A 9571-nucleotide genomic window follows, 5' to 3' on the forward strand; every position below is an offset into this window, starting at 1 on the left:
CGTGTGGGTGATGTAAAGGTGGGCCGGACATCCCGCCTCACAACCTTCCCTCTTTTCCTCTTCTTCACGATGCCTTTTGGGTCCTGCACATCCTCTGTCTCTTCCTTGTTTGTTTTTGGCTTGCCGTATTTCCCACAAACCAGGAGGACTCTGCTTACAGTATTATCTTTGATTGTTTTTCTGTATTCCAGTCTCATTCCAAACCCATGTCTCTGTGCATATTGCCTGTAGTGTTCATAAGCTTCCTCAAAAGTATCAAACTTCATCGTTTCATCAGGAGGTTTCGGTGTGGAGTATGCCTCGGTATTTTTGTCTCCCTGTTCAGCATTCTCTCCCCCTATTTCTGGACTCGCTGGCTCGCTGACTGAATGATCAAAGAAGCTTTCTCTCCCCCCTATGCTGCTAGTAGTCGGTTCTTTGCTTGTTTCTCGAACCATCGGGTTGCTTCTAGAAGTAGCACCTGTAATGTTTTTGAAAGTTGTTATTTTGTGTTATATTTTTCTGCATGCCAAAACTAGTGGTAACTTGTACTCCAGTTGCTTGGTAAAGTTTGCATGCATTAAGATGTTTTTTTGTAGCTGTAAAATGAAAGCATGAAATTCCAATTGCAATACATATTGCATGATAATTCGTATGTAGTAAGTGAGGTAACTGTGCCTAAATTCATGGTAACCAGTGAAAGCATGTAATTCCATTTTCAATACAGATTGCATGATAATTTGTATGCAGTAAGTGTGGTAATTGTACCTAAATTCATGGTAACCTGTGTGCATCAAGGTACGTCATTTGTCAACTGTTTCATGGTGAATGTGATAGTTGTAAATAACCTAAGGTGGTAGTTGCAATTCAAGTACGATGGTAACAAATTTGTGTACAAAATTGTGGTAGCATGGTAAATGTTTTACCTTCATCTGTTTCGGCAGAATCAAAGCTTGCCGTGTGTGCATATTCACGCTGTTGGTTTGTCCCCACACCACTCATCATGACATCCACATTACCCCCGTTGTCATGCGCCATTTTCTTGTGTCGTAGCACCTGCTAGTACATATGATTGCACCAATTAATTTTCCACAATTACTAGCAATCTTGATTATTTTTTCACAACAACTATATTTTTTTCTTTTAATGCCATGATAACTTCTGTTTTATAACAGGTATCGTTTTGGCAGTAACCAGTATATGGGAGTATGACAGCGACAGTTTCTATGAACCTCATTTCATGAACATCATTTTTATCAAAAAAGAATGGTGGCAACAATGTAAATCAACACATGGTATTCTTGTAGTGTTTTTAGCACCTTTGGTTCTGAGTTTTTCCTGGTAATTTGTAATGAATTAGCACGATAACTTGTTCTGACATGGGTGTGTTCAATATATAAAGGAAGAAAGGGATCTTTTTTTATGTTGAATAAGTCTTACAGGATGCTGATTACTCAATGCACACACTCTGGTAATCTATTTTCAATCGAGATGGTATGTCAGTTTTAATGAGAAAATTCATACATGTATTTTCTAACTTGACTGTAAAAGATGAAATTTAGTCAATCTTTTTGTTGGTAACCTGACTGAATTTGAGTGGTAACTCAATTTCAACATGGGAATTACACACATGTAGTAAAAATACTACCTTTTCTTGCATGCTTTAGTTCTTGTTGTTTTTTCCCCATGTTTTCCCCCCTTGATTTTATTGGTATGAAATGCAAATGCAGCATGGGTATAGAGGTTGAATCACTTACATCCTTTCTTTTTTGACTGATTATGACAAAATATGGACGAATTGATGATAACCCCTGTGATGTTCTTGTGGTAAACCGGGGCCCTCCCTCAAATCCTTGTGTTTTGGTGGTGTTTTTTCATGGTTTCCCTTTTTTTTGGTGGATCTGATCTGGCGTCGATGTTGCCGGCGATGGTGGCGCGTCGGGGAGAGAGGAGAGAACTGATCGGGGCAGGTGGCTGTTTCTTGCGATGGAGGTAAGAAAGTAGGGTTTGGGTGGTAAGTCACGTGCAGGAGGGGGGAGGTGGGCCAAATTGGGCCTCGATCCGTTGCGCGGGGAAGGACGCAGTAGGGGGGGAGGTGGGCCTAGCGAAAGAAGTCTGGGTCGTGGGTGGAGCTGCCGAATTGGATCACGCGCGGGAGGGACTCAGGTTCCCGATCGTGCGGATCTGTCGCTAAACCACCAGTCGGCTGGTGGTTAGTCGCGTCCTTCGCTAATTCCTACCCGAAGCCTATTGTGTTTAGTTTGCAGTTAACAAGGCTGCTAGATCCGAAAAGCCGTCCGTATTGGCTTTCTCTGTTAGTGCCTGAACCCAGCACGTACGCATGCTAATTTATGTGTGTGTGCCACTGTGTGTTTTCTCTATGCGAGTGAAACAATCAAATTTGGGGACATTTTATTTGCGAGCAACTACTCCTGAAAGATGCAGATCATAATTGCGCACATTCTGCCCTGAATAACAAACCTACCGTAGCGAGGCAAGTAGTAGCACACAACAGAGATAATGGTTGATGCTCTGCACTGTCAAACAGAAAGACAGTGTTCATTCCACCAGCAATGGACTTGCACTGCCAGGCGACGCAGCCCGCAATGCTTTCTCCATTTGATTCAAGGACGAAATCTAGTTTCAGTCTTGTAGCCACAACAAACAGTACAAGCGCTGTCCCAGGCCACTCGTGAAGCAAAAAATCTCACCTTATTCGGCAACGCAAGCTTAGCGTATTCGTGAAGAAGAAGAAAATCTCCTGCCGCACTTGCCCCGGGTTTTGCACTATCTTTTTTCTTGAGGTTGTAAACAAACAGTGTAGGCACACATCATGGTAAAAAGGCCATTTCTTTCATAATGCCAGGCAGTAAAATCCCCCTTTGAATCATCAGGTGCACTCATATTAACGATGATACCCGCACCATGCGGACGGAGGAATCGTCTGACCAATTGTTCATTCCAGGAATTACCAACTCTGATGACAAGCTGGCTCATCCTTGTATTGTATGCCTACCATTCATACTTCCTGGACTTGGTTTTAAGGCAAAATTTCAGGGAAGCCAGTTATCACGTCAGGCCCTGATGCACTAAGCATGAGTAAACACCCTTTCAGTACTCCCAAGTATCCCAAGAAGCCCAGTGAACTCTTCGCTGACCCTCATCCTCTCCCCACCAAAAAAATCCTTATAAGTTTCATGCAATAATCTTTTAGCAAACCGGTCTTCAATGGGCTGAAAACGATTTGCTTTCGTCCATCCTTCTCGAGTTACAATTCCCAAGTACTCCTCAAAACCACTATCCTTCTGATGACTTGCAATATCCTTTTGATGACTTGCAGGATCCTTTTGATGTCAACCTGTCTTGTCTATCTGTAGGACCAGCAAAACTGAAAAGCATAGAGCAAGAGGCCGACAGACTTGCTGATCCTATGAAAAACAAACTAGCTACAGCTTAATCCGAGGATCATCAGTGAAGTGAATACTACACCCCTGTCACTATATACACTACTCGTCTCCATACTCATCCGACTCATGGCCGTCGTCTTCCTTGATGGTGAAGTCATTGCTACCTAGGTACATGTAGTCCTCCTCGAGTCCATCATGCATCCAGTCCGTAACATAATCGCTATTACTTAGAATGCGATCGTTGTTGTACACCTCCCGATAGTAGCCGTTGTCATATAGATCTTCTCCGCGGACCATCTTCCCAAAGTCCACCTCGTGCCCATGGAATCCCTCCCCACTAGCCGGGTGCACAATCCTGATCCCTTCTAGCTCGCAGAAAAGGCAGCGCACTGGCTCTGGCACACGTATGCAGACCACAATTAGTAATCATAGCAGAGATATACACGCACTTAATTTTTTTAACAACAAAACAGACAACATCCGTATTTAACCTACAGAATATATAAACATATACTCCCTCCGTAACTTAATATATGATGTTTTTAAACACTTACAGCATCTCAAAAAACGTCTTATATTAAGTTACAGAGGGAGTACTTTCTACGACTTCAGAAGTAAGATTCTGGTGAGTTGATTGTGTGTGTGATATGAGCATCAGAACAGTTAACTAAGATCCATATCTATCTGATGAAAAAAAGAATCTTATCTTGAACATAAGAACGGGACCATACCAGCCCCTGGTGTTGGAAAATCCACGGGGCAACATAAAAGCTGGCTATCCTTGTCGCCATCATCGTCATTGCTAAGTTCAGCAAAGAAGAGTACTGGAACTGAACCTACAGAGCCAACATCCCGCATCACCAGAAAGTTGGCATGTATGTGATGGTAGTAGTCATCATCAAAACGAGTTTTTCGCTTCCAGTCACGACCAGATACGGATACATTCACACCGCAGATGACATGAAGCTGATAACAGGCGTGCCCCTGCAAGACGGCAGAAAACGAGAAAATCAGCAGGTGTGGCATTCAAAAGGGGAAGTTCCAAATCATGCACTGAAAAATAAAAAGAACTTCTTGGCCTTGTCCACTCTCTCTTTACATGGTGCCATGTGTGGCCACAATTCAGCGGGATAATCAAAAGGAATACATAAATGAACGTTCCGAGCTTACCACAAGAAGCAGCACATTCAGTCAAGCTAATAAGCGTCCATGGAGGTCGGTAGCAGCAAGTTCCACCACATGTTTTGATCAGGTAGGCCTTTTAAACTGATGGAATTGCTGTTAAAAAATGTAGAGGTTTCTGTAGACTGTGGGATAAATTAATTAATCAAACGAGGTCCATCAGCTGTTTTGATCGAGTAGCTTTTTGGTTGATGTAATTTTGGACACAAACAAACAAATATATGTAGTGGTATCTTCTGAGGTAATAAACTAACTCACCGAACTCTGCATCTCATATCTGCTTAGTGCAGCCTTGACCTTTCTGGAGATTCTTTTATGATCCCTACGCTGTTTGCGTCCCTCTGACATGTTAAGATTGAACGCCCGTTCATAAAGTCAAGCTAATAAGCGTCCATGGAGATCAGTAGCAGCAAGTTCCAGCACATGTTTTGATCAAGTAGGCCTTTTAAACTGATGGAATTGCTATGAAAAAATGTGGAGGTTTTTGTGGGATAAATTAATTAATCAAACGAGGTCCATCAGCTGTTTTGATCGAGTGGCTTTTTGGTTGATGTACTTTTGGACACAAACAAACAAATATATATAGTGGTATCTTCTGAGGAATAAACTAACTCACCGAATCCTGCATCTCATATCTGCTTAGTGCAGCCTTGACCTTTCTGGAGATTCTTTTATGATCCCTTCGCTGTTTGCGTCCCTCCGACATGGAAAGATTGAACGCCCGTTCATAAACGGCAACTGGCTGCTTCTGCTGGACTGACATGCCAGTGGAATTGAAAGCAGATGACAATAGCATGGCAAGCTGCTGGACACACTTAGAGGAGAGCTCTTGTTGGGCCCCATTATCTGTCAGCAGTGACAGGACTTGAGGCTTCCAGCATGAACCGAGGAATCCTGCTTGGGCATCAGGCCTGGGGTGCCATGCCGCAATTGCAGCAGCCCTGAAGGCTTCTTCTTGTTCTTCCTGGACACCGCTGCACTGCTTTGTCGCGGCCAAGTTGAGATCCGTGTCGAGCAGGAACCTTATGGCCTGATCGGCATTGAGATCTTTGTCATGGGTGCAGAGGAAAGAGACAAGTCCATACAAGGATCGTGCTTCAATCCGCATCAGGTTCAAGGTGCCGAGAATGTCGAGGTCGTCCAGTTGACTCAGTGGTGGGAAGGTGGCTTCGTACCAGATGGTGTTGACGATGATGTTGGTGACAGGATCGAAAGGGCCGTAGCAATGGCCAGCCTTGAGCATGCTACGGTGGTAGCGAGACCGCAGCTCGCCGCCCGGCATCCTGGCGAGTGCCTGCAGGTAGAAACCATGGATCGTATGTAGGAGCACTCGCCTTAGTGACCAGGAATGCTGGCAGGTCACCGTGGCGGCGTGCTCACTGCGACGGGCGGCAAGCTCCCATGGCCTGATGAGGCTGCTGGCAATGCCAACAGGAGCAGGACAAGGGACATCTGGCGTCTGCTTGGCCAGAGTGTGGAGGATGTGGCCGGGGGAATTGAGCACGGAGACGGCCTTCTCAAGGGTGTCGAGGGAGGAGCACAAGGACAGCCACACGCCTGCGAGCTCGGAGGGACACGGATGCTTGGCGGCCACCATTGCGCACTTGAGAGCGAGCTTGAGGGCGCCGTTGGTGGCCGCGGAGCCTGGGCGGAAGTACTTGGTGCGGCGGTCCTCGACGACGATGCGCGCGGCAACGAGCGGGTCGGCTTGGGCGAGGACAAGGTACCTGACGGCCTCCCAGTCGGTGAGGTGAGGGAAGAAGCAGGTGAGGAAGGCGACGAGGCCATCGAGGGAGCGCCGCTCCACGTCCTTGTCGGCGCCGACGAGCGCCGAGGCCCCGCCGACGGGATCTGCTGCGGCGGCAAGAAGGGCGCTGACGACCATGTTGGAGACCGGATCGAGCAGGCCGACGCAGGTCGCCGCATCGAGGAACCGTAGCAGATCGGGGTGCGAGGCGAGCAGCTTGACGGCTTCGTTGCGGTGGTGCCCGATCTTGATGAGGAGGAGCGATGTGTCCTGCTCCCTCTCCTCCATGGACAGGGCGCCTTCATGAAGCAACGGCGGGCCGTAGACGCGGAGATGGCCGGCGCTGGCCTTGGCACAGAGGCTGGCCATCGCCTCGCCGGAAACCTAGCTAGGTTGAGATGGGTAGATCGATTTGGGTGGGGGAGCGGTTTATTTTTCTTCTTTATTTTGATAGAGGAAATCCTTAGAAGAGGAGGCCGGGAGGTGCTGGCGGCCGGCACCGGAGAGCTCGCCGGAGACCCAGCGATGGAGGTTTGGGGGATTTGGGACGGAAACCTACCTGTTTTCCTTCTTTGGGCCGGCCCACTACACGACTTCTTTACTTTTGTTTGCTTTGTTTTTACCTTTTTTTTTGACAAGTCTAGCTTCCCGAGCGGCCGGCCTAAAATGAATTTTTTTTGTCCCTTAATAATCTATAAAGGGTAATAATTTGTCCTCCTAATTTATAAAAAAAAATTATAAGTACCATGTAAACAGAAAGTATTACAAAAGCATCTGTATCAATAGGTGTGAACAAATTTAATTCGAGTTTTGAAATTGAGGGCGCTTGCAAACTATGATAAAAAAACAGATAAGTGGGGCGCCAACTAGAGGTAGGAATGTAAATATCGTTTTCTTTTATATGAGATAAGGAGTTCACCATTGATTGATTTATTTTTTACATTAACCACCCAACTTTTTAAAACTTTGACACGAGTTACAGCATCAATCACTGGTGGGATAATCTCACTGGTTGGTTCATGAAACCACTCCCAAACATATGAGCAACAACATTACATTATCTAAAACAATATTGTAAAACAGCTACACAAACTAAATTATAGCAGTCGTCAAAGGCGCCATAGAGGTTTGGATGGAAGGTTGGAGATCATTGAGGATTCATCATCTGCACCACATCCATGGTCTTCCATGGCCTTTTGACAAACGGAAGAGGATGATGCACATCATCTGTACCACGGGAACACCTCAGGCATTGTGGAGAGACCTTAATATGCCTATTTGCTAAAGTGACGTGACAAGGCAAAGTTCCGTGTAGTGTTCTCCATAAGAAATTTCTTACCTTGCTAGGGCCTTGCAGACTTCAAATATGGTACCATATCTTGTTTGAATCGACAGTTCCCATACCATTTGTATGCCTTAATTTGAACCCATGTCGATGATCCCATTCAGCATAATAGGCAGTACATACAGAGAAAATCCCGTTATTTGTCAGGCTCCATGCAGCGAAATCTTTCATGTCATATGTCGGCAAAGGAAACAATAGTATACGCTGCACATCAACTTCCCAAAAAGTCTGGGTCACAAGATCCTCATCCGTTGCCTTGTAGCAGGGTTGATAAGGGCATGTACAATGGTTGATAAGATAGTCTTATCTTAAGTTTTGCATGTGATTTAGAGATGACAAAAAAAATTGTCTACAATGGATCATCTCTTAGCCTTATCTTCAATATAATTAGCAATTCCTAAAAAAGTGGTGAGACATATTGTGCTAAGAGATCACCTCTTGTCTTCTCTTAAATAAGAGAAGACAAGCCTTTTCTTATGAATTCTCTTTCCTCCACCTCATCACCTATCTTACGTGGCACTCCTAGGATAGCACCATTGTGCATGCCCTAAGGTCACCAACTTTAGAAAGAAGGTTACCCCCACATATGAGAGAAAGATTTCATCATTGATTGATTACACATATATGAGAACCAGCAAACCCTGTGGGATGGCCAAACCTGCAACCTAAAACCCTCTTCGCCGCAGTAACCTCAAATACCTGCCAACGCCCAATGGCTCAATGTACAATACTAATACGTCCTCTTCTCTGGCTCGTCAACCTTGCTGTCGTCCTGCTGGCGGAAGGAGATATTTGGTCGCACCGGCTGTTTCCCCGATCACAACTGTGATTGGGTTGGGTTGTAAATCAACACACGATATCAGGTCTGTCTATTGTGCAGCTGCCTGTAACAAAAACAGATTTCAGTCAGTTATGCTTGTGTCCGTACAACCTTAATCCTGTGGTTGTTACTGTTGCTTTAGAATCTGGGTTGTCTTGCTGACAAAAGTGATTGAAAATTAAAGAACTTTTAGGTACATTTGAATTCATGCTAGAGGCAAGAAAAATATCTGAAAATTTGATACTTTCAGTTACTTTGTGACCACGTGGCTGCACCCCTCCATAGCTTGTTATCTGCATCATGCCCCCATCTCTCTACATATAGAAGAAGTAGCCATCCATCCGCGTGCGGGGTGCGCGTGCGACTTGGACTTGGGACGCCGGGCGACGGGAGGAGGACATGCTTTCCCTGTGACTGCTGTGAGGACGTTCTTGTTCCACCGGCAACGTATGTTCCTGCTGATCTTCTTTCCTCCGCCCCTCCTACGGAATTCAAGAGGTAAGCTTTTGCCCCATCCCCATTGCATTGAATGAACCGTTCATGACTTACAAAATAGTTTATTCATTCAGAAAATGTTCGCTGATTCAAAAATGATCATGCATTTCAAAAAAAAATCGTTAAATAAAAAAAATGTTTGTGAATTTCAAAATTGTTCCACCAATTTCCAGAAAAAAAATTGTCGACTCTATAAATATTCCTCGATTCAAGAACATTGTTTAGAAAAATTGTTCACATAAAAAAAAGGTTTGCAAATAGTTTAAAATGTTAATGATTTGAAAAAAAATCTTGATTTTAGAAAATGTTCGAAAATTTGTAAAAGTGTTAACAAATTTGAAAATGTCACAAGTTTGAAGAAATGTTCATGATTCCAAAATTGTTCATATTTTCACGAAATTGAGAATGATAGTGTATCTAAGTGATGCAGCAAAATATGATCATGACCATTGGAGATTATGAATTTTTCTTTGCAACGCACGACCCTTTTTCTAGTATAGACAGTGTGATATGTGCCTCACGCCCAAGGCGACGGATGTAATATGTCCCTATGAGACTGATCGATTTGTAAGCACAAAAACTAGTCCCGAATACTT

At 44.6% G+C, this 9571-nt stretch overlaps 1 protein-coding gene across 1 annotated transcript; it reads right to left on the bottom strand.

Moving 5' to 3' along the window:
* Positions 1 to 3203: 3203 nt before the first annotated feature.
* On the bottom strand, positions 3204 to 6864 carry LOC119307214. Its single transcript, XM_037583307.1, has 3 exons — positions 5185 to 6864; positions 4118 to 4370; positions 3204 to 3781 (listed from the first exon to the last, which is right to left on the bottom strand). Exons 1-3 carry the CDS (start codon positions 6682 to 6684, stop codon positions 3486 to 3488), a joined length of 2049 nt encoding a protein of 682 aa, XP_037439204.1. The 5' UTR covers positions 6685 to 6864; the 3' UTR covers positions 3204 to 3485.
* Positions 6865 to 9571: the final 2707 nt, after the last annotated feature.

Source organism: Triticum dicoccoides, chromosome 5B (assembly GCF_002162155.2).
Source record: "Triticum dicoccoides isolate Atlit2015 ecotype Zavitan chromosome 5B, WEW_v2.0, whole genome shotgun sequence".
Classification (NCBI taxonomy): Eukaryota; Viridiplantae; Streptophyta; class Magnoliopsida; order Poales; family Poaceae; genus Triticum; species Triticum dicoccoides.

Coding starts and splice junctions, on each gene's coding strand:
- LOC119307214 (XM_037583307.1), bottom strand. CDS start 6,684: ATGGCCAGCCTCTGTGCCAAGGCCAGCGCCGGCCATCTCCGCGTCTAC. Junction 4,371..5,184: donor GATATGAGATGCAGGATTCG/GTGAGTTAGTTT, acceptor GCCGTCTTGCAG/GGGCACGCCTGTTATCAGCT. Junction 3,782..4,117: donor TTTTCCAACACCAGGGGCTG/GTATGGTCCCGT, acceptor TACGTGTGCCAG/AGCCAGTGCGCTGCCTTTTC.